The following is a 25,496-nucleotide window of genomic DNA, read 5'->3' as shown; positions in this document are numbered from 1 at the left end:
ACCAGGACTAGTCAGTCATTAGTACAGATAATGTAGTAGTCACATCATTATCAACAGAAGGTTGAGTCTAGTACATATTGTGGTAATCACATCATTATCAACAGAAGGTTGAGTCTAGTACATATTGATGATTACTACAATATGTACTAGACTCAACCTTCTGTTGATAATGAAGGTACCTACAGTTATCACCCTCATCCTATAGGTCTACTAAGAAGGAAGCTACAGTTATCACCCTCATCCTATAGGTCTATTGAGAAGGAAGCTACAGTTATCACCCTCATCCTATAAGTCTACTGAGAAGGAAGCTACAGTTATCACCCTCATCCTATAGGTCTACTGAGAAGGAAGCTACAGTTATCACCCTCATCCTATAGGTCTACTGAGAAGGAAGCTACAGTTATCACCCTCATCCTATAGGTCTACTGAGAAGGAAGCTACAGTTATCACCCTCATCCTATAGGTCTACTGAGAAGGAAGCTACAGTTATCACCCTCATCCTATAGGTCTATTGAGAAGGAAGCTACAGTTATCACCCTCATCCTATAGGTCTACTGAGAAGGAAGCTACAGTTATCACCCTCATCCTATAGGTCTACTAAGAAGGAAGCTACAGTTATCACCCTCATCCTATAGGTCTACTGAGAAGGAAGCTACAGTTATCACCCTCATCCTATAGGTCTACTGAGAAGGAAGCCACAGTTATCACCCTCATCCTATAGGTCTACTGAGAAGGAAGCCACAGTTATCACCCTCATCCTATAGGTCTACTGAGAAGGAAGCTACAGTTACCACCCTCATCCTATAGGTCTACTGAGAAGGAAGCTACAGTTATCACCCTCATCCTATAGGTCTACTGAGAAGGAAGCTACAGTTATCACCCTCATCCTATAGGTCTATTGAGAAGGAAGCTACAGTTATCACCCTCATCCTATAGGTCTACTGAGAAGGAAGCTACAGTTATCACCCTCATCCTATAGGTCTACTGAGAAGGAAGCTACAGTTATCACCCTCATCCTATAGGTCTACTAAGAAGGAAGCTACAGTTATCACCCTCATCCTATAGGTCTACTGAGAAGGAAGCTACAGTTATCACCCTCATCCTATAGGTCTACTGAGAAGGAAGCTACAGTTATCACCCTCATCCTATAGGTCTACTGAGAAGGAAGCCACAGTTATCACCCTCATCCTATAGGTCTACTGAGAAGGAAGCTACAGTTACCACCCTCATCCTATAGGTCTACTGAGAAGGAAGCTACAGTTATCACCCTCATCCTATAGGTCTACTGAGAAGGAAGCTACAGTTATCACCCTCATCCTATAGGTCTACTGAGAAGGAAGCTACAGTTATCACCCTCATCCTATAGGTCTATTGAGAAGGAAGCTACAGTTATCACCCTCATCCTATAGGTCTACTGAGAAGGAAGCTACAGTTATCACCCTCATCCTATAGGTCTACTGAGAAGGAAGCTACAGTTATCACCCTCATCCTATAGGTCTACTGAGAAGGAAGCTACAGTTATCACCCTCATCCTATAGGTCTACTGAGAAGGAAGCTACAGTTATCACCCTCATATACAGTACCAGTCAAAAGTTTGGAAACACCTGCTCATTCAAGGGTTTTTCTTTATTTCTACATTGTAGAATAATAGTAAAAACATCAAAACTATGAAATAACACATATGGAATCATGTAGTAACCAAAAAAAAAAGTGTTAAACAAATCAAAATATATTTTGTATTTGAGATTCTTCAAAATAGCCACCCTTTGCCTTGACAGCTTTGCACACTCAGAGTAGGTGAACGGATGATCTCCGCGTCTGTGGTTCCCACCGTGAAGCATGGAGGAGGAGTCGGTCTGGCTAATTGTCTATACATAGTGGCTGTGAGTTGGTGTGGCTAATAGTCTATACATAGTGGCTGTGAGTTGGTCTGGCTAATTGTCTATACATAGTGGCTGTGAGTTGGTCTGGCTAATAGTCTATACATAGTGGCTGTAAGTTGGTCTGGCTAATAGTCTATACATAGTGGCTGTGAGTTGGTGTGGCTAATTGTCTATACATAGTGGCTGTGAGTTGGTGTGGCTAATAGTCTATACATAGTGGCTGTGAGTTGGTCTGGCTAATAGTCTATACATAGTGGCTGTGAGTTGGTGTGGCTAATAGTCTATACATAGTGGCTGTGAGTTGGTGTGGCTAATAGTCTATACATAGTGGCTGTGAGTTGGTGTGGCTAATAGTCTATACATAGTGGCTGTGAGTTGGTGTGGCTAATTGTCTATACATAGTGGCTGTGAGTTGGTGTGGCTAATAGTCTATACATAGTGGCTGTGAGTTGGTGTGGCTAATAGTCTATACATAGTGGCTGTGAGTTGGTGTGGCTAATAGTCTATACATAGTGGCTGTGAGTTGGTGTGGCTAATAGTCTATACATAGTGGCTGTAAGTTGGTGTGGCTAATTGTCTATACATAGTGGCTGTGAGTTGGTGTGGCTAATTGTCTATACATAGTGGCTGTGAGTTGGTGTGGCTAATAGTCTATACATAGTGGCTGTGAGTTGGTGTGGCTAATAGTCTATACATAGTGGCTGTGAGTTGGTGTGGCTAATAGTCTATACATAGTGGCTGTGAGTTGGTGTGGCTAATAGTCTATACATAGTGGCTGTGAGTTGGTGTGGCTAATAGTCTATACATAGTGGCTGTGAGTTGGTGTGGCTAATAGTCTATACATAGTGGCTGTGAGTTGGTCTGGCTAATAGTCTATACATAGTGGCTGTGAGTTGGTGTGGCTAATTGTCTATACATAGTGGCTGTGAGTTGGTGTGGCTAATTGTCTATACATAGTGGCTGTGAGTTGGTCTGGCTAATTGTCTATACATAGTGGCTGTGAGTTGGTCTGGCTAATTGTCTATACATAGTGGCTGTGAGTGTGTGAGAGATAAGAACACAGAATGATTAGTCCTAAATGTCCTGAGACATCACACTGAGACAACAGAACAGAGAAGGTCAGAACAGTACAGAACAGAGCAGAACAGGTCACAACAGAAAAGAACAGAGCAGGTCAGAACAGAGCAGAGCAGAACAGGTCAGAACAGAACAGAACAGAACAGAACAGAGCAAGTCAGAACAGAACAGGTCAGAACAGAAAAGAACAGAGCAGGTCAGAACAGAACAGAGCAGAGCAGAGCAGAGCAATGCAGAACAGAGCAGAACAGGTCAGAACAGAGCAAAGCAGAGCAGAACAGAGCAGAACAGAGCAGAACAGAGCAGAACAGGTCAGAACAGGTCAGAACAGAGCAGAGCAGAAAAGGTCAGAACAGGTCAGAACAGAACAGGTCAGAACAGAACAGAGCAGAGCAGGTCAGAACAGAGCAGGTCAGAAAAGGTCAGAACAGAACAGAGCAGAGGTCAGAGCAGGTCAGAGCAGAGCAGGTCAGAACAGACCAGAGCAGGTCAGAGCAGTGCAGAGCAGTGCAGAGCACAACAGAACAGAGCACAACAGAACAGAGCACAACAGAACAGAGCACAACAGTGCAGAACAGAGACCTTAATAACTACAGGCTTATCTCTGACACACAACACCTAAGCTACACTCATACACAGTCTGACTGTGACACACAGGATTTTATCAGCGAAACTAATTCAAATATGTCAATCTCTTACAGATCCTAAAGTAAACACAGGTAACCTCCATTTGCACTGTGGTTTCCTTGTTCATATGTCTAAGTTCATGTCAACATCTCTCAACGTCTAGATTCCAAACGGTGCCAGTCGGCCCTGAGTGTCAAACACTAGGCCCCGCCGGCTGTCTGAGGAACGGACCAGGGGGCGAGGCCCCGCCGGCTGTCTGAGGAACGGACCAGGGGGCGAGGCCCCGCCGGCTGTCTGAGGAACAGACCAGGGGGCGAGGCCCCGCCGGCTGTCTGAGGAACAGACCAGGGGGCGAGGCCCGCCGGCTGTCTGAGGAACAGACCAGGGGGGCGAGGCCCGCCGGCTGTCTGAGGAACATACCAGGGGGCGAGGCCCGCCGGCTGTCTGAGGAACGGACCAGGGGGCGAGGCCCCGCCGGCTGTCTGAGGAACAGACCAGGGGGTGAGGCCCGCCGGCTGTCTGAGGAACAGACCAGGGGGGTGAGGCCCGCAGGCTGTCTGAGGAACAGACCAGGGGGGTGAGGCCCGCAGGCTGTCTGAGGAACAGACCAGGGGGTGAGGCCCGCCGGCTGTCTGAGGAACAGACCAGGGGGTGAGGCCCGCCGGCTGTCTGAGGAACAGACCAGGGGGCGAGGCTCTCTTCCTCTCCTCCAGTCTCCAGGGTTTTTATTTTTTTATTTCTTCATATCAACTGTGAAGACAAATGTGAATATTAGCGAGAGCCTGACAAATTCTCACACAAAACGAGGGAGAGAAGGGAGGGACACTTCTAGGTAGAGGGGGGGAGGAAGTGGGGGGTAGAGAGAGGGAGGGAGGCAGGGCTCCAGACTGCCACCATTTAGTTGCATGTTGTGACCCTTTGACTTGGATGTGCGTCCAAGTTCCATTTTTAATTAGTCACATCTGTGAGCTACACATTTTACATGGTCACCTCACTCAAAATGGCCTGGTTTTTTTTAGGAGGCTAAAAACATGATTTGGTCAAACAGTAAAGTACATGATTCCTGTAATGAACCGGCTGCCTGCCCCTGTAGCTGTTTCACTGGGGCCTACTGCTGTGCCCAGCGATACACTCACTCTCTCCTTTCCCAGGGAAAACACAGCTAGCTTGTTGTCGCAGTTGAAGAAAGGATGTGATCAGCTTTCTGTAGGTGTCATTTTGATTTCTCAGCAACTAAAATAGCAACTATTTTACAACCAAGATATTTGATATGGCGGTGAGATATGGAATGTGCATTGGACGTTGTGACTGCATTGGACTCGTTGGGCGGTAGGCTAAAACTGCAACAATGTTGAAAAACATTTACTGTTAAATGAATACATGGCTGCTAGCAGTGGGTGATATATTTACAGTTAGCAATCTAGCTAATGTGTTTTAAGTTTCCATTATCCCCTATGATATTAGCACACAAAGACGCAGGCAAAATCATCTACACAGAACAAAAACAAATCTGAAAATTCTGGAGCCCTATTTTAAACAGTAAAATATAACAGCATAATTGTCAACCCAAAATGCATGACAATCACTGGATTAGGTTGCATATGAAGATATTTACAATCACAACATGAAAAGATGAAACAATGGATTTCTAGAATAGCGTCTCAGTAGTATATTACACGTTTTAATAAAGCAATGTGAATGTCTTAGTGGCACCAGGGGAAAAGGTTAGTCGAGTCCTGGAGGGAGGGATCGACTCACTGGCTACGCTGCTTGCTGATACTGAAGGGTGAGTCAACAAAACACTCACCAAGGTGTGGATTTAGGCTTCCATGGGAAGGAGAGTATAACAACTCTGACCTCTCCACGGCTATAAACCCAGCCAGGACAGGACCACTCCACGTCTATAAACCCAGCCAGGACAGGACCACTCCACGTCTATAAACCCAGCCAGGACAGGACCACGTCTATAAACCCAGCCAGGACAGGATCTCTCCAAGTCTATAGGCCCAGCCAGGACAGGATCTCTCCACGGCTATAGGCCCAGCCAGGACAGGACCACTCCACATCTATAAACCCAGCCAGGACAGGACCACTCCAAGTCTATAGGCCCAGCCAGGACAGGATCTCTCCATGTCTATAGGCCCAGCCAGGACCTCTCTAAGTCTATAGGCCCAGCCAGGACAGGATCTCTCTAAGTCTATAGGCCCAACCAGGACAGGATCTCTCCATGTCTATAGGCCCAGCCAGGACAGGATCTCTCCTTGTCTATAGGCCCAGCCAGGACAGGATCTCTCCATGTCTATAGGCCCAGCCAGGACAGGATCTCTCCAAGTCTATAGGCCCAGCCAGGACAGGATCTCTCCATGTCTATAGGCCCAGCCAGGACAGGATCTCTAAGTCTATAGGCCCAGCCAGGACAGGATCTCTCCATGTCTATAGGCCCAGCCAGGACAGGATCTCTCCATGTCTATAGGCCCAGCCAGGACAGGATCTCTCCAAGTCTATAGGCCCAGCCAGGACAGGATCTCTCCATGTCTATAGGCCCAGCCAGGACAGGATCTCTCTAAGTCTATAGGCCCAGCCAGGACAGGATCTCTCTAAGTCTATAGGCCCAGCCAGGACAGGATCTCTCCATGTCTATAGGCCCAGCCAGGACAGGATCTCTAAGTCTATAGGCCCAGCCAGGACAGGATCTCTCTAAGTCTATAGGCCCAGCCATTTTTCATTAGGTCTTGTAGCCTGAATGAATTGATGCATCTTAGTGACAAAAGGACCTTTGTGTGGAAAGGAAAGTCTGGACACCTGGAAAGGGGCTGTAATAGGTGGGGCTGTGCATTTTAATATTTGGCTTTTTTGGACACATATTAAACAACATTTTTTGGTGGGCACAAAACTACCTTCATACTTCATTCATTTTTTCCACCTCTACCTTGTTACCTTCAGATGAGTCCTGTGATACTGACAGAGCACAACGGAGAACCCCATGATGTTCCTAAGAGCCTCCCCTTTCCATAGTGGGGTAATATTCCTTAGTAGCCCAAACGGTTTGGACGCTACAGACAGAAGGGGGTACACATCGGTGGTACCGACTTCAGATGAGTCCCGTGGAGGCTTCTGGGGGTCGTAGAGCAAAACGGAGAACACCATCGTGGGGGTTTATGGGGGGTTCGTAGAGCAAAACGGAGAACACCATCGTGGGGGTTTATGGGGGGTTCGTAGAGCAAAACGGAGAACACCATCGTGGGGGTTTATGGGGGGTTCGTAGAGCAAAACGGAGAACACCATCGTGGGGGTTTATGGGGGGTTCGTAGAGCAAAACGGAGAACACCATCGTGTTCGCAACAGTCAAATCAATCCATAGTGGTCAGATTGTTTTTAGGCCAAACCTTTTGGACGTACAGACGTTTCGTGAGAAGACCGATTTTCGGGATGTTTCATTGTCTGATAAACACTGCTGTAGCTCAGCCACCTTCCACCGCAGATGGGCTGTCTCATTGTCTGATCAACACTGCTGTAGCTCAGCCACCTTCCACCGCAGATGGGCTGTCTCATTGTCTGATAAACACTGCTGAAGCTCAGCCACCTTCCACCGCAGATGGGCTGTCTCATTGTCTGATAAACACTGCTGAAGCTCAGCCACCTTCCACCGCAGATGGGCTGTCTCATTGTCTGATAAACACTGCTGAAGCTCAGCCACCTTCCACCGCAGATGGGCTGTCTCATTGTCTGATAAACACTGCTGTAGCTCGGCCACCTTCCACCGCAGATGGGCTGTCTCATTGTCTGATAAACACTGCTGAAGCTCAGCCACCTTCCACCGCAGATGGGCTGTCTCATTGTCTGATAAACACTGCTGAAGCTCAGCCACCTTCCACCGCAGATGGGCTGTCTCATTGTCTGATAAACACTGCTGTAGCTCGGCCACCTTCCACCGCAGATGGGCTGTCTCATAAACACTGCTGTAGCTCGGCCACCTTCCACCGCAGATGGAATGTCTGATAAACACTGCTGTAGCTCAGCCACCTTCCACCGCAGATGCGGGAGGTCGCTATTGGCGGATGCGGTGGATTGAAACACAGCCTATACAAAAATAATAATAGATCTCTAGTTTAAACTGATGGATTTTGATGGAAATGTTTTTATTATGTTACTTAGATTGACGCAACGGGTCAATAAACTCTTAAGGAGAATGGTTAACTGAGCATTATTTAGAGACCCCGCCCAAAGTTTGAGTTCTGTTGTATTTAGGGGACTAATTTCTCATTCAGCGGGGGTTGAGCCTTGGGCTGTTGCGGTGACCGTATTACTGCCACATGAAGGCAGTGAAATTCCACTTGACCGTTTAGTCACGGTAATTAGGCTTCTCCATGGTCTGCTGCTGCTGATGGTCATTAGTAGCCTACCAAACTTGCTAACTGCCTGGTACTCAGCACTCTATTGTCCATCTAATCACTCTGACATCAACGCTAATGTAATCGAAAATCTGATCAAACACTTCATGAGAGCCAATGAGCTCATGTTGCTCAACATTTCTATAGGCTATGCAATTGCGGGAGAAAACAGAGTGATGGCCTCTAATAAAAAGAGGAGGATCCCATCAGCTTTGTATAGGCTAGGCCTACAATATTTATTTCTCAACTTTCCTAATATTAAGCACATTGCTTATATTACAACAGGAGTATAGCCTAGCTGGCTGGCATGAAAATGAACCACGGGAAAAGCATCCTCTATTCGCTATTTAAGTGCATAGATTACGTATTTTTTCCCTCTGCCCGTTTCAGGACCGGTGCATGATAATGGTCCATTATTAATCTAAACAAATTTCCCAGACACTACCGTTCAAAAGTTTGGGGTCACTTAGAAATGTCCTTGTTTTTGAAAGAAAAGTAAATTTGTTCCCCATTAAAATAACATCAAATTGACCAGAAATACAGTGTAGACATGTTGTAAATGACTAATGTAGCTGGAAACAGCAGATTTTTAATGAATTATCTACATAGGCGTACAGAGTAGAGGTCGACTGATTAGGATTTTTTAACGCCGATACCGATTATAAATCGGCCAATTTTTATTTATATATTTGTAATAATGACAATTACAACAATACTGAATGAACAATGAACACTTTTATTTTAACTTAATATAATACATAAATAACATTATTTAGTCTCAAATAAATAATGAAACATGTTCAATTTGGTTTAAATAATGCAAAAACAAAGTGTTGGAGAAGAAAGTAAAAGTGCAATATGTGCCATGTAAAAAAGCAAAAGTTTAAGTTCCTTGCTCAGAACATATGAAAGCTGGTGGTTCAATATTCCCAATTCTTCAATATTCCCAGTTAACAAGTTTTAGATTGTAGTTATTATAGGAATTATGACACGTTGACTATTTCTCTCTATACCATTTGTATTTCATATACCTTTGACTATTGGATGTTCTTATAGGCACTACAGTATTGCCAGCTGTTAGAATCATTTGTATGTGTTAGAATAATGACTTAAGTGTTCCACTCTGAAATTGTATGATAGTGGGAAATGTTTGAGAATTATGAAAAGATAAAACCAGGATGTGGGTAGATCTGTTAGGATTGTAAACAGAGTGAAGTTGAAGAGAAGGTAATAGAAAATCATTAGAGGGTTTCAAACCAAGAGGGTCCCAACGGGGGAGGGGAGGTGAAAGCCTTGTAGAATGTGACAACTTTTATGGTTCTTTGTGGTTAGTGGAAAAGTACTGGTAGTTTGAGCAGGGAGTGGTCTAAAGACAGGAATGTGTATATAAAGTAGTGGTAGTTTGAGCAGGGAGTGGTCTAAAGACAGGAATGTGTATATAAAAGTACTGGTAGTTTGAGCAGGGAGTGGTCTAAAGACAGGAATGTGTATATAAAGTAGTGGTAGTTTGAGCAGGGAGTGGTCTAAAGACAGGAATGTGTATATAAAGTACTGGTAGTTTGAGCAGGGAGTGGTCTAAAGACAGGAATGTGTATATAAAGTAGTGGTAGTTTGAGCAGGGAGTGGTCTAAAGACAGGAATGTGTATATAAAGTACTGGTAGTTTGAGCAGGGAGTGGTCTAAAGACAGGAATGTGTATATAAAGTAGTGGTAGTTTGAGCAGGGAGTGGTCTAAAGACAGGAATGTGTATATAAAGTACTGGTAGTTTGAGCAGGGAGTGGTCTAAAGACAGGAATGTGTATATAAAGTAGTGGTTGTTTGAGCAGGGAGTGGTCTAAAGACAGGAATGTGTATATAAAAGTACTGGTAGTTTGAGCAGGGAGTGGTCTAAAGACAGGAATGTGTATATAAAGTAGTGGTAGTTTGAGCAGGGAGTGGTCTAAAGACAGGAATGTGTATATAAAGTAGTGGTAGTTTGAGCAGGGAGTGGTCTAAAGACAGGAATGTGTATATAAAGTACTGGTAGTTTGAGCAGGGAGTGGTCTAAAGACAGGAATGTGTATATAAAGTACTGGTAGTTTGAGCAGGGAGTGGTCTAAAGACAGGAATGTGTATATAAAGTACTGGTAGTTTGAGCAGGGAGTGGTCTAAAGACAGGAATGTGAATATAAAGTACTGGTAGTTTGAGCAGGGAGTGGTCTAAAGACAGGAATGTGTATATAAAGTACTGGTAGTTTGAGCAGGGAGGGGTCTAAAGACAGGAATGTGTATATAAAGTAGTGGTAGTTTGAGCAGGGAGTGGTCTAAAGACAGGAATGTGTATATAAAGTACTGGTAGTTTGAGCAGGGAGTGGTCTAAAGACAGGAATGTGTATATAAAGTAGTGGTAGTTTGAGCAGGGAGTGGTCTAAAGACAGGAATGTGTATATAAAGTACTGGTAGTTTGAGCAGGGAGTGGTCTAAAGACAGGAATGTGTATATAAAGTAGTGGTAGTTTGAGCAGGGAGTGGTCTAAAGACAGGAATGTGTATATAAAGTAGTGGTAGTTTGAGCAGGGAGTGGTCTAAAGACAGGAATGTGTATATAAAGTACTGGTAGTTTGAGCAGGGAGTGGTCTAAAGACAGGAATGTGTATATAAAAGTACTGGTAGTTTGAGCAGGGAGTGGTCTAAAGACAGGAATGTGTATATAAAGTAGTGGTAGTTTGAGCAGGGAGTGGTCTAAAGACAGGAATGTGTATATAAAAGTACTGGTAGTTTGAGCAGGGAGTGGTCTAAAGACAGGAATGTGTATATAAAAGGAATGAGTCCTCATTTTTAACTTTAGAGCTCTCATGAATAAAGATCGTTGAACATTTTTTATAAAATCTGAGACTTTGCCCAATTATTAGTGAACCCAGGGTCTTACAAACCTAGGTGAATTGGTTAAAGATTAAATGCATTATTGGAAATGAAAATTCCCTTTAACACCAGCCTAATCTCGGGAGTAGCCTTGAAGTCATAAACAGCGCTGTGCTTCAAGCATTGCTAAGAGCTGCTGGCAAACGCAATAAAGTGCTGTTTGAGGAATGCGTACGAGCCTGCTGCTGCCTACCATCGCTCAGTCAGACTGCTCTATCAAATATCAAATCATAGACTTAATTATAATAAACACAGAAATATGAGCCTTTGGTCATTAATATGGTCGAATCCGGAAACTATCATTTAGAAAACAAAATGTTTATTCTTTCAGTGAAATACGGAACCATTCCGTATTTTGAACGGGTGGCATCCCTAAGTCTAAATATTGCTGTTACATTGTACAACCTTCAATGTTATGTCATAATTAGTTGAAATTCTGGCAAATGAATTACAGTCACATAGTTCGCAACGAGCCAGGCGGCCCAAACTGTTGCATATACCCTGACTTTGCTTGCACTGAACGCAAGAGAAGTGACACAATTTACCTTGTTAATATTGCATGCTAACATGAATTTCTTTTAACTAAATATGCAGGTTTAAAAATATATACTTCTGTGTATTGATTTTAAGAAAGTCATTGATGTTTATGGTTAGGTACATTGGTGCAACAATTGTGCTTTTTTCGCGAATGGACTTTTGTTAAATCATCCCCCGTTTGGTGAAGTTGTAGTAGGCTGTGATTTGATGATAAATTAACAGGCACCGCATTGATTATATGCAACGCATATGTAATTCCCACTGTACCACAGCCCTGTTTGAGCCCCTCTCTGTAACTCCCACTGTACCACAGCCCTGTTTGAGCCCCTCTCTGTAACTCCCACTGTACCACAGCCCTGTTTGAGCCCCTCTCTGTAACTCCCACTGTACCACAGCCCTGTTTGAGCCCCTCTCTGTAACTCCCACTGTACCACAGCCCTGTTTGAGCCCATCTCTGTAACTCCCACTGTACCACAGCCCTGTTTGAACCCCTCTCTGTAACTCCCACTGTACCACAGCCCTGTTTGAACCCCTCTCTGTAATTCCCACTGTACCACAGCCCTGTTTGAACCCCTCTCTGTAACTCCCACTGTACCACAGCCCTGTTTGAACCCCTCTCTGTAATTCCCACTGTACCACAGCCCTGTTTGAACCCCTCTCTGTAATTCCCACTGTACCACAGCCCTGTTTGAGCCCCTCTCTGTAACTCCCACTGTACCACAGCCCTGTTTGAACCCCTCTCTGTAACTCCCACTGTACCACAGCCCTGTTTGAACCCCTCTCTGTAACTCCCACTGTACCACAGCCCTGTTTGAACCCCTCTCTGTAACTCCCACTGTACCACAGCCCTGTTTGAACCCCTCTCTGTAATTCCCACTGTACCACAGCCCTGTTTGAACCCCTCTCTGTAACTCCCACTGTACCACAGCCCTGTTTGAACCCCTCTCTGTAATTCCCACTGTGCCACAGCCCTAGTTGAGCCCCTCTCTGTAACTCCCACTGTACCACAGCCCAAGTTGAGCCCCTCTCTGTAACTCCCAGTGCCACAGCCCTGTTTGAGCCCCTCTCTGTAACTCCCACTGTACCACAGCCCTGTTTGAGCCCCTCTCTGTAACTCCCACTGTACCACAGCCCTGTTTGAGCCCCTCTCTGTAACTCCCACTGTACCACAGCCCTGTTTGAGCCCCTCTCTGTAACTCCCACTGTACCACAGCCCTGTTTGAGCCCCTCTCTGTAACTCCCACTGTACCACAGCCCTGTTTGAGCCCCTCTGTAACTCCCACTGTACCACAGCCCAAGTTGAGCCCCTCTCTGTAACTCCCACTGTACCACAGCCCTGTTTGAGCCCCTCTCTGTAACTCCCACTGTACCACAGCCCTGTTTGAGCCCCTCTCTGTAACTCCCACTGTACCACAGCCCTGTTTGAGCCCCTCTCTGTAACTCCCACTGTACCACAGCCCTGTTTGAGCCCCTCTCTGTAACTCCCACTGTACCACAGCCCTGTTTGAGCCCCTCTCTGTAACTCCCACTGTACCACAGCCCTGTTTGAGCCCCTCTCTGTAACTCCCACTGTACCACAGCCCAAGTTGAGCCCCTCTCTGTAACTCCCACTGTACCACAGCCCTGTTTGAGCCCCTCTCTGTAACTCCCACTGTGCCACAGTCCTGTTTGAGCCCCTCTCTGTAACTCCCACTGTGCCACAGCCCTAGTTGAGCCCCTCTCTGTAACTCCCACTGTACCACAGCCCAAGTTGAGCCCCTCTCTGTAACTCCCACTGTGCCACAGCCCTGTTTGAGCCCCTCTCTGTAACTCCCACTGTACCACAGCCCTGTTTGAACCCCTCTCTGTAACTCCCACTGTACCACAGCCCTGTTTGAGCCCCTCTCTGTAACTCCCACTGTACCACAGCCCTGTTTGAGCCCCTCTCTGTAACTCCCACTGTACCACAGCCCAAGTTGAGCCCCTCTCTGTAACTCCCACTGTACCACAGCCCTGTTTGAGCCCCTCTCTGTAACTCCCACTGTACCACAGCCCTGTTTGAGCCCCTCTCTGTAACTCCCACTGTACCACAGCCCTGTTTGAGCCCCTCTCTGTAACTCCCACTGTACCACAGCCCTGTTTGAACCCCTCTCTGTAACTCCCACTGTACCACAGCCCTGTTTGAGCCCCTCTCTGTAACTCCCACTGTACCACAGCCCTGTTTGAGCCCCTCTCTGTAACTCCCACTGTACCACAGCCCAAGTTGAGCCCCTCTCTGTAACTCCCACTGTACCACAGCCCTGTTTGAGCCCCTCTCTGTAACTCCCACTGTACCACAGCCCTGTTTGAGCCCCTCTCTGTAACTCCCACTGTACCACAGCCCTGTTTGAGCCCCTCTCTGTAACTCCCACTGTACCACAGCCCTAGTTGAGCCCCTCTCTGTAACTCCCACTGTACCACAGCCCTGTTTGAACCCCTCTCTGTAACTCCCACTGTACCACAGCCCTGTTTGAACCCCTCTCTGTAATTCCCACTGTACCACAGCCCTGTTTGAACCCCTCTCTGTAATTCCCACTGTACCGCAGCCCTGTTTGAGCCCCTCTCTGTAACTCCCACTGTACCACAGCCCTGTTTGAGCCCCTCTCTGTAACTCCCACTGTACCACAGCCCTGTTTGAGCCCCTCTCTGTAACTCCCACTGTACCACAGCCCTGTTTGAGCCCCTCTCTGTAACTCCCACTGTACCACAGCCCTGTTTGAACCCCTCTCTGTAACTCCCACTGTACCACAGCCCTGTTTGAGCCCCTCTCTGTAACTCCCACTGTACCACAGCCCTGTTTGAGCCCCTCTCTGTAACTCCCACTGTACCACAGCCCAAGTTGAGCCCCTCTCTGTAACTCCCACTGTACCACAGCCCTGTTTGAGCCCCTCTCTGTAACTCCCACTGTACCACAGCCCTGTTTGAGCCCCTCTCTGTAACTCCCACTGTACCACAGCCCTGTTTGAGCCCCTCTCTGTAACTCCCAATGTACCACAGCCCTAGTTGAGCCCCTCTCTGTAACTCCCACTGTACCACAGCCCTGTTTGAACCCCTCTCTGTAACTCCCACTGTACCACAGCCCTGTTTGAACCCCTCTCTGTAATTCCCACTGTACCACAGCCCTGTTTGAACCCCTCTCTGTAATTCCCACTGTACCGCAGCCCTGTTTGAGCCCATCTCTGTAACTCCCACTGTACCACAGCCCTGTTTGAACCCCTCTCTGTAATTCCCACTGTACCACAGCCCTGTTTGAACCCCTCTCTGTAACTCCCACTGTACCACAGCCCTGTTTGAGCCCCTCTCTGTAACTCCCAATGTACCACAGCCCTAGTTGAGCCCCTCTCTGTAACTCCCACTGTACCACAGCCCTGTTTGAACCCCTCTCTGTAACTCCCACTGTACCACAGCCCTGTTTGAACCCCTCTCTGTAATTCCCACTGTACCACAGCCCTGTTTGAACCCCTCTCTGTAATTCCCACTGTACCGCAGCCCTGTTTGAGCCCCTCTCTGTAACTCCCACTGTACCACAGCCCTGTTTGAGCCCCTCTCTGTAACTCCCACTGTACCACAGCCCAAGTTGAGCCCCTCTCTGTAACTCCCACTGTACCACAGCCCTGTTTGAGCCCCTCTCTGTAACTCCCACTGTACCACAGCCCTGTTTGAGCCCCTCTCTGTAACTCCCACTGTACCACAGCCCTGTTTGAGCCCCTCTCTGTAACTCCCACTGTACCACAGCCCTAGTTGAGCCCCTCTCTGTAACTCCCACTGTACCACAGCCCTGTTTGAACCCCTCTCTGTAACTCCCACTGTACCACAGCCCTGTTTGAACCCCTCTCTGTAATTCCCACTGTACCACAGCCCTGTTTGAACCCCTCTCTGTAATTCCCACTGTACCGCAGCCCTGTTTGAGCCCATCTCTGTAACTCCCACTGTACCACAGCCCTGTTTGAACCCCTCTCTGTAATTCCCACTGTACCACAGCCCTGTTTGAACCCCTCTCTGTAACTCCCACTGTACCACAGCCCTAGTTGAGCCCCTCTCTGTAACTCCCACTGTACCACAGCCCAGGTTGAGCCCCTCTCTGTAACTCCCACTGTGCCACAGCCCTGTTTGAGCCCCTCTCTGTAACTCCCACTGTACCACAGCCCTGTTTGAGCCCCTCTCTGTAACTCCCACTGTACCACAGCCCTGTTTGAGCCCCTCTCTGTAACTCCCACTGTACCACAGCCCTGTTTGAGCCCCTCTCTGTAACTCCCACTGTACCACAGCCCTGTTTGAACCCCTCTCTGTAACTCCCACTGTGCCACAGCCCTAGTTGAGCCCCTCTCTGTAACTCCCACTGTACCACAGCCCTGTTTGAACCCCTCTCTGTAACTCCCACTGTACCACAGCCCTAGTTGAGCCCCTCTCTGTAACTCCCACTGTACCACAGCCCTGTTTGAACCCCTCTCTGTAATTCCCACTGTACCACAGCCCTGTTTGAGCCCCTCTCTGTAACTCCCACTGTGCCACAGCCCTGTTTGAGCCCCTCTCTGTAACTCCCACTGTACCACAGCCCTGTTTGAGCCCCTCTCTGTAACTCCCACTGTGCCACAGCCCTGTTTGAGCTCCTCTCTGTAACTCCCACTGTGCAGTATAAACAGATCAGCAGGACATGGTTTATCTAACGTAAAGCCAGATAAACAGAGGGGTCTTCAGAACAATAGGCCTTCTTGTCTCTGTTTTAGTTGTGGTGATGGCAGGGCTAACACCGTGCATAGAGCTGACAACCAAACACATCTACAAATGGATGTATTTATGGCATTTCATATGAATGAACCATATGAGGGAACGCAGAGTCCACGTTCCCTCAACGTCAGCAAAACAAAGGAGCTGATGCTGGACTACAGGAAACAGGATGGAGACAGGACTGCAGTGGAGAGGGTGAAAAGGTTCATGTTCCCCCGGCGTGCACATCACTGAGGACCTGACATGGCCCAATCACACCGCAGCAGCACCTCTTCAACCTCAGGCGCCTGAAGGAATTGGGCCCAGTGGGGGCGAGCTCCCTGCCCTCCAGGACATCTACACCAGGCAGGGTCTGAGGAAGGCACGAAAGATCCTCAAGGACCCCAGTCACCCAAACCACGGACTGTTCACTCTGTTACCATCTGGCAAGAGGTAGTGGAGTATCGGGTCTCAGCACAACAGACACTGAGACAGTTTCTACCACCAGGCCATCAGACTGCTGAATAGCTCAACCTAGCTGTCTTCCTGCGCAGACCTGCACCGGAGAGACTATATGCACCTTAGAGACTATATGCACCTTAGAGACTATATGCACCTTAGAGACTATATGCACCTTAGAGACTATATGCACCTTAGAGACTATATGCACCTTAGAGACTATATGCACCTTAGAGACTATATGCACCTTAGAGACTATATGCACCTTAGAGACTATATGCACCTTAGAGACTATATGCACCTTAGAGACTATATGCACCTTAGAGACTATATGCACTGACTACCCACACATCCAACCCTTACACACACACACGCACACACACACACACACACACACACACACACACACACACACACACACACACACACAGAGAGAGAGAGAGTTGTATTAGACAGTCTAATGTTGCCTTTACACTGGTAAAGGCTACCTCTTCTACTACTTGTTATGTTTCACCAGTCTTTCCATTGTTATTATTGATTCATGTTGTGTAATGTTGAGGGAACTAGCACACAAGCACTTCACTGCACCTTTTACAACTGCTGTTCACTGGGTATGGGACCAATACATTTCAATTGATTTGGTTTTAGTTGTAAAACTAACATCAGTAAACATACATCCGTTCAGCACACTGCCTGACCTGACCTACGCAGGGCATCAATTCACTGTATCAGGGATTCCCAGCTCTCCTTTCAACCCTTCCTCCTCCCAACTCCTCTCCTCATACCCACCTCACCACCGTCTGTAGGCCTATGAGGGACGGTGAGAGATGTGGCTAACAAAACACACTTTTGCTCCAAACCATCCATGTTCCACAGCTGCATTGAATTATATAATGTTCAGAAACATAAAACCTTAGAATATTCAGAATGCGTCTCTTTAACAGACATGGACTGATTGTAATTTATGCATATGTGGAGGAGTGTTAAAACTAGTGTGTCTGTTGCCAAAAACTGTTCAATGAAATGCATAATAGATAATGAATTAAAGCTAGCTATTGCTGTCAAATTGATGTGCTAATACTCCGATGCATCGCAAGTGGGCAATTCCATGGTAAAGGAATTACGCTGAGACTCTAATTTCTCACTTTAAAATGTATGCCCAATAAATACCACTGATTTAAAAATGTTATAAAACATACAACTCTATGCACAATGACCTTGGACTATATCGTTGTTTAAGACGATGAAACCAGCAAGACAGCTAGTCAGCCAGCCAGCTGGCTAGCGCTTTAGCTAGCCTTGCTACAGTATGCTAGCTGTCAACTCACCCCTCTCTCGACGCCTGCTGTCTATGCCGAATAAAACACTCCGGAAAGTGACCACCGCGCATAAACACAACTGTCACGACGTGCTCTCGCTACCTGTCGCCAGTAACCTCCCGTTTCGCCGCGCATGAAGTGTCTGTTTGCTGAATATCATCGGTTTAGTAGCGCCAGCAGCATCCGACCATCCTCTCACCTGCTCTTTTCTTCTCCGCTGGTTGGGTGGGAACGGAGCACCGACGAGAAGTGAACCGACAACCTCACAGTGGCGCATGCGCAAAACCGGTATCACATCTCATGTTAACCTTTCATGGCAGCAGACGATAGATAATACAAAACTGTGATCGCGACATTGTATCTAAATGTACAAGTTGCAACACTGTATCCGACTGTTTGATTATGATATTGTATGCAATGCATGCGCCAATAGTTCTATAGTTCACAATGAAATGTGAGTTTCCTTCTGATGTGATGTAAGATCTCTATATCGATTAGCCAATAGAGGCCTATTGATCGTCTATTAGGTCCTAGCAGGCTAATCTATTGATCATAGATGGGAGCATGTTCTACCAGATAAATGCATGCATTTAATTTGTTATTTAAAAAAAAAAATTATCCCTTTTTCTCCCCAATTTCGTGAAATCCAATTGGTAGTTACAGACTTGTCCCATCGCTGCAACTTCCATGCATTTCTGTGATTGTGCTTTATTGTTTGCCATGATAATTTGTACAACAGCGCCGTCCGTTGGATACAGTTTTCAGATCTCATGTTGTGAGTGATATTTGATAGCGTGTGAATAATGCAACAAAGGATGAGATAGATTCGAGAAAGTAATAAACAACGATAATAAGTCTTTGACATTTCAATTTCTACAATGCATCTGAAGTCCTGCATTCATATGCACTACTATAAACCAAATATTTATGAGGCTTTTTCTATAAAAATGTGTACAAATATATCTATATAATAATAATAATAATATTCCAATAAATATTATATCCCAAAGATGTTTCCATTGATTACTTTGTTTAAAGCTGGTAGGCTGTATAGGCATGTTGTAGCAGGGATAAATATAGTCTCTATCTACATCAGCAGAACATGATGTGTTTATTCCACCGCCATGACATAGTGCGCATCTTATTCCACCGCCATGACATAGTGCGCATCTTATTCCACCGCCATGACATAGTGCGCATCTTATTCCACCGCCATGACATGGTGCGCATCTTATTCCACCGCCATGACATAGTGCGCATCTTATTCCACCGCCATGACATAGTGCGCATCTTATCCCACCGCCATGACATAGTGCGCATCTTATTCCACCGCCATGACATAGTGCGCATCTTATTCCACCGCCATGACATGGTGCGCATCTTATTCCACCGCCATGACATGGTGCGCATCTTATTCCACCGCCATGACATAGTGCACATCTTATTCCACCGCCATGACATGGTGCGCATCTTATTCCACCGCCATGACATGGTGCGCATCTTATTCCACCGCCATGACATGGTGCGCATCTTATTCCACCGCCATGACATAGTGCGCATCTTATTCCACCGCCATGACATAGTGCGCATCTTATCCCACCGCCATGACATAGTGCGCATCTTATCCCACCGCCATGACATGGTGCGCATCTTATTCCACCGCCATGACATAGAGCGCATCTTATTCCACCGCCATGACATGGTGCGCATCTTATTCCACCGCCATGACATAGTGCGCATCTTATCCCACCGCCATGACATGGTGCGCATCTTGCCCAGACAGCCATAGCCAGGAGCGCACTGGCAGCTGGACTGACAGACAGACACAGACAGACAACCAGCTAAATGTGGCCGGGGCGGTCACCTGATGATTGCTCAATCTTGACTCACGGTTCAGGAATACACTATATTACACCTAAAGGAACAACAAGCAATGTGATTTAGATTTGGTACAAAAGGTATGTGTGGAAAATGTCTACTTTTATTATTGTTTTTAATAACGTTATTTCTTATCTACTGTGGGCATGTAACATGGAAATAATGGTTATTTTGTGGTTTGACTGGTTATTATTGTGCATGACAGCTTGCCTTGAGAGAGTAGTTTACTGCAGAACTATTCTTTTAGATATCATTTAAAGTCAGCTACATTCACAACCGGAAAGGACAAGGGAGTGTCTGTCAACTAAGTGTAAATTGGGTGACTAGGTAGTTTTTCTGCAGTGATTGAAGGAAGATGACGGTGACGTATTCCAGTAAAGTCGCCAACGCCACGTTCTTCGGTTTCCATAGACTTCTACTGCGATGGAGAGGCAGCATCTATAAACTGCTTTATCGGGAGTTTATAGTCTTTGTACTGTTATATACCTTGGTGAGCCTCGTTTACAGGTAGGAATAATATTAAGCTATTAAGGGTTTCTCCTTAAACACATTAGTGTTGTCACGAATACAAGTCCTCGGTGATATGAAATATGTCTAATATAATTGTTATGTTATGTGTGTATGTATAGTCTATAACATTATCTATTATCTGATTTTAATCTGTTTATAACTGTGAATACAAATGAAGGTGTCATATGAGCCTTTGATTTGACTTTGCATGATGGGTCTGTAATTGATTTGTATCGCTGTGATATATCAATAACTGCATGCGAACAAATCTATAATGTTACTTAATTAATTAACACATCTATCTATCTAGACTTGCTCTCTCAGACCCTGAAAAGCGTTTCTTTGAAAAGTTGGCTCTTCACTGTAACAAGTATGCAGAACAGATTCCAGTCACGTTTGTGCTTGGTAAGTCAGTACAACCAGCGCTGGTTGATATCAGCGCATGCTTGCTGAGTAGTTTATAGCAGCTCACAGCCTATTAACCCTACGAGCTACTAGCGCTGTGCTGAGATGAGAATGCCTGTTTCTACCTGAATACTGTATAGGTGCTTTCCAGATGTGCTGAAAGTGCTTTACAATTTAAGTGGGAAATTCACCTCATCCACAACCCCATGTGTAGCTTGCCTGGCGACCCAAACTCTTTGCTCCAGCCAAACGCTACGCCACGCCCACAGATGTTGGTTTCTTCTCCGCGGTAATGGAGCGAACAGAGGAGCAGCGGAACAATTCAGTTTGAGTCGTCGGGCAAATGTGTATCAGCCACCTAAAAACAGAATGACAACAGTGCAATACTTTCTCGATCACCACACACACAAACACACTGCGTTAACTGTCTGACCTGCTTGCTACTATCCAACCAAATTAACCCAACTAATCCTCAATAGTGCCAGGCAACAAACTAATGATAGTGATTTTTCACTCCTTACATAACAGAAGCTCTCAGACAGACACTGATTCCAGTGGGGAAATGAACTGGTGATTGAGTTAATGGAAGGAAATCATTAGTAGTCGGACCAAAGCAGGGAAAGTGGGATATTGTTGGGTTTGTTGGTTTGCTTGGGTGCTAGAGTGCTTTGCATGGCATATCAGATTGTCGCTTAATAATGTTGTGCTTCTGTGTGAATGGCACAAAGTGGCTTTCATGACATTTACGTATCTCACTTTGTCAATAAAATGTTGATATTGACTGGGATGAAGTTGCCCTAGACAATGATCTAGGGGTCAATTCTCTGTTTTGAGCTTGAGGATCAAAAGTAGCCTGAAGAGTACTGCACTATGTAGGAAATTCAATGTCATTTCGGTAGCAGCCCTTCTCAACCCAAACCTCATCCTTGGTTGCTACTGTAGTCATACCTGACAAAATACTGTTTAGACTTACTGTAGACCAGGGATTTCCAACCCTGTTCCTGGAGAGATTACCGTCCTGGAGGTTTTAACTCTAGGAACAGGGTTGGAGTTAAAACCTACAGGAAGGTATCTCTCCAGGAACAGGGTTAGAGTTAAACCCTACAGGAAGGTATCTCTCCAGGAACAGGGTTGGAGTTAAAAACTACAGGAAGGTATCTCCCCAGGAACAGGGTTGGAGTTAAACCCTACAGGAAGGTAGCTCTCCAGGAACAGGGTTGGAGTTAAAACCTACTGGAGGGTATCTCTCCAGGAACAGGGTTTGAGTTAAAAACTACAGGAAGGTATCTCTCCAGGAACAGGGTTGGAGTTAAAACCTACAGGACAGTAGATCTCCAGGAACAGGGTTGGAGTTAAAAACTACAGGAAGGTATCTCTCCAGGAACAGGGTTTGAGTTAAAAACTACAGGAAGGTATCTCTCCAGGAACAGGGTTGGAGTTAAAACCTACAGGAAGGTATCTCTCCAGGAACAGGGTTGGAGTTAAAAACTACAGGAAGGTATCTCTCCAGGAACAGGGTTGGAGTTAAAACCTACAGGACAGTAGATCTCCAGGAACAGGGTTGGAGTTAAACCCTACAGGAGGGTATCTCTCCAGGAACAGGGTTGGAGTTAAAAACTACAGGAAGGTATCTCTCCAGGAACAGGGTTGGAGTTAAAACCTACAGGTCAGTAGATCTCCAGGAACAGGGTTGGAGTTAAAACCTACAGGAGGGTATCTCTCCAGGAACAGGGTTTGAGTTAAAAACTACAGGAAGGTATCTCTCCAGGAACAGGGTTGGAGTTAAAACCTACAGGAGGGTATCTCTCCAGGAACAGGGTTGGAGTTAAAACCTACAGGAAGGATGTAGAGCCCTGGTGTAGATGATGTTGATATCTCCTCCTATTCTCATCTTCTTCCTCCCTGCAGGTTTCTATGTGACCCTGGTGGTCAACCGCTGGTGGAACCAGTTTGTGAATCTGCCTTGGCCCGATCGCCTCATGTTCCTGGTCTCTAGCTGTGTTCACGGCCATGACGAGCAGGGCCGCCTCCTCAGACGCACGCTGATGCGCTACGTCAACCTCACCTCACTGCTCATCTTCCGCTCCGTCAGCACCGCCGTCTGTAAGAGATTCCCCACCATGGAGCATGTGGTGGAGGCAGGTACGACCCCCAAGGGGATAACGGAATGCAAATAGATGGGGTCAGGGGAAACTCATTTTGACAGATAGATGCTGTACATAACGTCATGGACCAAGTAGTGGAAGCAGGTACCTCAATGACATGCGCTTGGCCTTACCTGGCCCCAATAGAATACAAATAGGTGGGGTCAAAGGTCGACAAGGTTTGGTTTACAGGTTTGGTTCAGGTCAAGAGTGTTCTCTCAACCTTCAGTAGGTTTGGTTCAGATCAAATGTTCTCTCAACCTTCAGTAGGTTTGGTTCAGATCAAGTGTTCTCTCAACCTTCAGTAGGTTTGGTTCAGATCAAATGTTCTCTCAACCTTCAGTAGGTTTGGTTCAGATCAAGTGTTCTCTCAACCTTCAGTAGGTCAGGTTCAGATCAAGAGAGTTCACTCAACCTTCAGTACAATCGTTTTACTTTTATCCCTTTTTCTCTCCAATTTCTCCCCAATTTCCAATTGGTAGTTACAGTCTTGTCTCATTGCTGCAACTCCCGTGGGACTCGGGAGAGGTGAAGGTCGAGAGCCGCGTGTCCTCCGAAACACAACCCAACCAAGCCGCACTGCTTCTTGACACAATTCTCACTTAACCAGGAAGCCAGCTGCACCAATGTGTCAGAGGAAACACCGTACACCTGGCGACCGTGTCAGCGTGCATTGCATCTGGCCCGCCACAGGAGTCACTAGACCGCAATGGGACAAGAACATCCCTGCGGGCCAAACCCTCCCCTAACCCAAACGACGCTGCCAAATGTGCACCGCCCCATGGGTCTCCCAGTCACGGCCGGCTGCGACAGAGCCTGGCCTCGAACCAGGATCTGTTGTGGCACACACCTTAGACCACTGAGCCACTCGGGAGATGCTTCCATAAATGTTTTATTGGTAAACAGGATGCGTGACATGTGAAAGTTAAACAAGGATCTGTAACTGGATCTTCTAGGACCATCTTTTCACTTCCTTCTTCAGTTTCGTTGGACTACCCAGGATCAGCCAAATCATTAGGATTCAGTGATTGAATTAGACCTACTAAAAGCCTTGTTTCCTCTAACCACTAGTATTGCCCTAGTGCTGCTGTATCCATGCCTCATCCTCCCCCCTACCCTCCTCCTTCTCCTCTTCCTCCTCCTCCCCTTACTCCTCCTTCCACTCCTCATCCTCCACCTCCTCCCCCTCCTCCTCCTCTTCCCCTTCACGTTGCCCTCCTCCTCCTCTTCATCTTCCTCATCATCTTCCTCCCCCTCTTCCTTCTCCTCTTCCTCCCCCTCTTTCCTCCTCCTTCTCCTCCTCATCCCCCTCCTCCTCCTTCTCCTCCTCCCTGCAGGCTTCATGACTCCAGAAGAGAGGAAGATCTTTGATGCTGTCAAGTCTCCCCACCTGAAGTACTGGATCCCTGTGGTGTGGTTTTCTAACATGGCGTCAAGGGCTAGGACGGAGGGGCGCATAAAGGACAGCGTGGACCTGCAGACCATCCTTAACGTGAGTATGGCAGTAGCTTGAACAGGCATAGATAGATAAAGTATACCTGCCACAGGATACAGAGGAGACATTTTGGCTCTGAATCCTGCAGAGGTTGTAGCCTGGACCGCGTGGACCTTCAGACCATCCTCAATATGTGTATGGCAGTAAGCTGAGCAAAGCAGAGATATACCAGTAAACAGAGGAAACACAGAGTCTAATCCCACTCTAAATAGAGGAGATTGACTCCATTTTAGCTCTGATGGGTTACGGGATACCTTGAGGACAGGAAGGAAAGATACAATCCTAACAACAGCCTGCAGGGTTACTGGATACCTTGAATCCAGGAAGGAAAGATACAATCCTAACAACAGCCAGCAGGGTTACTGGATACCTTGAGGACAGGAAGGAAAGATACAATCCTAACAACAGCCAGCAGGGTTACTGGATACCTTGAATCCAGGAAGGAAAGATACAATCCTAACAACAGCCAGCAGGGTTACTGGATACCTTGAGGACAGGAAGGAAGATACAATCCTAACAACAGCCTGCAGGGTTACTGGATACCTTGAATCCAGGAAGGAAAGATACAATCCTAACAACAGCCAGCAGGGTTACTGGATACCTTGAATCCAGGAAGGAAAGATACAATCCTAACAACAGCCAGCAGGGTTACTGGATACCTTGAATCCAGGAAGGAAAGATACAATCCTAACAACAGCCAACAGGGTTACTGGATACCTTGAATCCAGGAAGGAAAGATACAATCCTAACAACAGCCAGCAGGGTTACTGGATACCTTGAATCCAGGAAGGAAAGATACAATCCTACAACAGCCAGCAGGGTTACTGGATACCTTGAATCCAGGAAGGAAAGATACAATCCTAACAACAGCCAGCAGGGTTACTGGATACCTTGAATCCAGGAAGGAAAGATACAATCCTAACAACAGCCAGCAGGGTTACTGGATACCTTGAATCCAGGAAGGAAGATACAATCCTAACAACAGCCTGCAGGGTTACTGGATACCTTGAATCCAGGAAGGAAAGATACAATCCTAACAACAGCCAGCAGGGTTACTGGATACCTTGAGGACAGGAAGGAAACGATACAATCCTAACAACAGCCAGCAGGGTTACTGGATACCTTGAATCCAGGAAGGTAAGATA

General features: G+C 46.5%; 2 protein-coding genes across 8 annotated transcripts in view; one reads left to right on the top strand and one right to left on the bottom strand.

The window, feature by feature from the left end:
• Positions 1-18,174, bottom strand: part of rab3ip (RAB3A interacting protein (rabin3)) — an 83,732-nt gene extending 65,558 nt beyond the window's left edge. For 3 of the 5 annotated variants that reach the window (XM_029748423.1, XM_029748427.1, XM_029748424.1), the window contains exon 1: positions 17,929-18,161. The gene's annotated coding sequence lies outside the window, so the exon portion shown is untranslated. Of the gene's footprint in view, positions 1-17,928 lie in introns of all 5 variants that reach the window. The other 2 variants (XM_029748425.1, XM_029748426.1) reach the window with 2 other exon arrangements.
• Positions 18,175-19,662: 1,488 nt separating this feature from the next.
• LOC115189967 (bestrophin-3-like) lies at positions 19,663-24,678 on the top strand. 3 transcript variants are annotated; one of them, XM_029748494.1, is made up of 5 exons: positions 19,663-19,877; positions 20,129-20,304; positions 20,618-20,712; positions 22,621-22,854; positions 24,194-24,678. In XM_029748494.1, exons 2-5 carry the CDS (start codon positions 20,153-20,155, stop codon positions 24,367-24,369), a joined length of 657 nt encoding a protein of 218 aa, XP_029604354.1. In that variant the 5' UTR covers positions 19,663-19,877; positions 20,129-20,152; the 3' UTR covers positions 24,370-24,678. The 3 variants fall into 3 exon arrangements, with proteins under 3 accessions (XP_029604354.1, XP_029604351.1, XP_029604353.1); XM_029748491.1 differs by having other exon boundaries at positions 19,664-19,877; positions 20,125-20,304; XM_029748493.1 differs by having other exon boundaries at positions 19,665-19,877; positions 20,140-20,304.
• Positions 24,679-25,496: the final 818 nt, after the last annotated feature.

The sequence above is a fragment of the Salmo trutta genome, unplaced genomic scaffold (assembly GCF_901001165.1).
Source record: "Salmo trutta unplaced genomic scaffold, fSalTru1.1, whole genome shotgun sequence".
NCBI lineage: Eukaryota > Metazoa > Chordata > Actinopteri > Salmoniformes > Salmonidae > Salmo > Salmo trutta.
The sequence above is the reverse complement of the archived record's forward strand: the minus strand, read 5'-3'. Positions and strand labels throughout refer to the sequence as shown.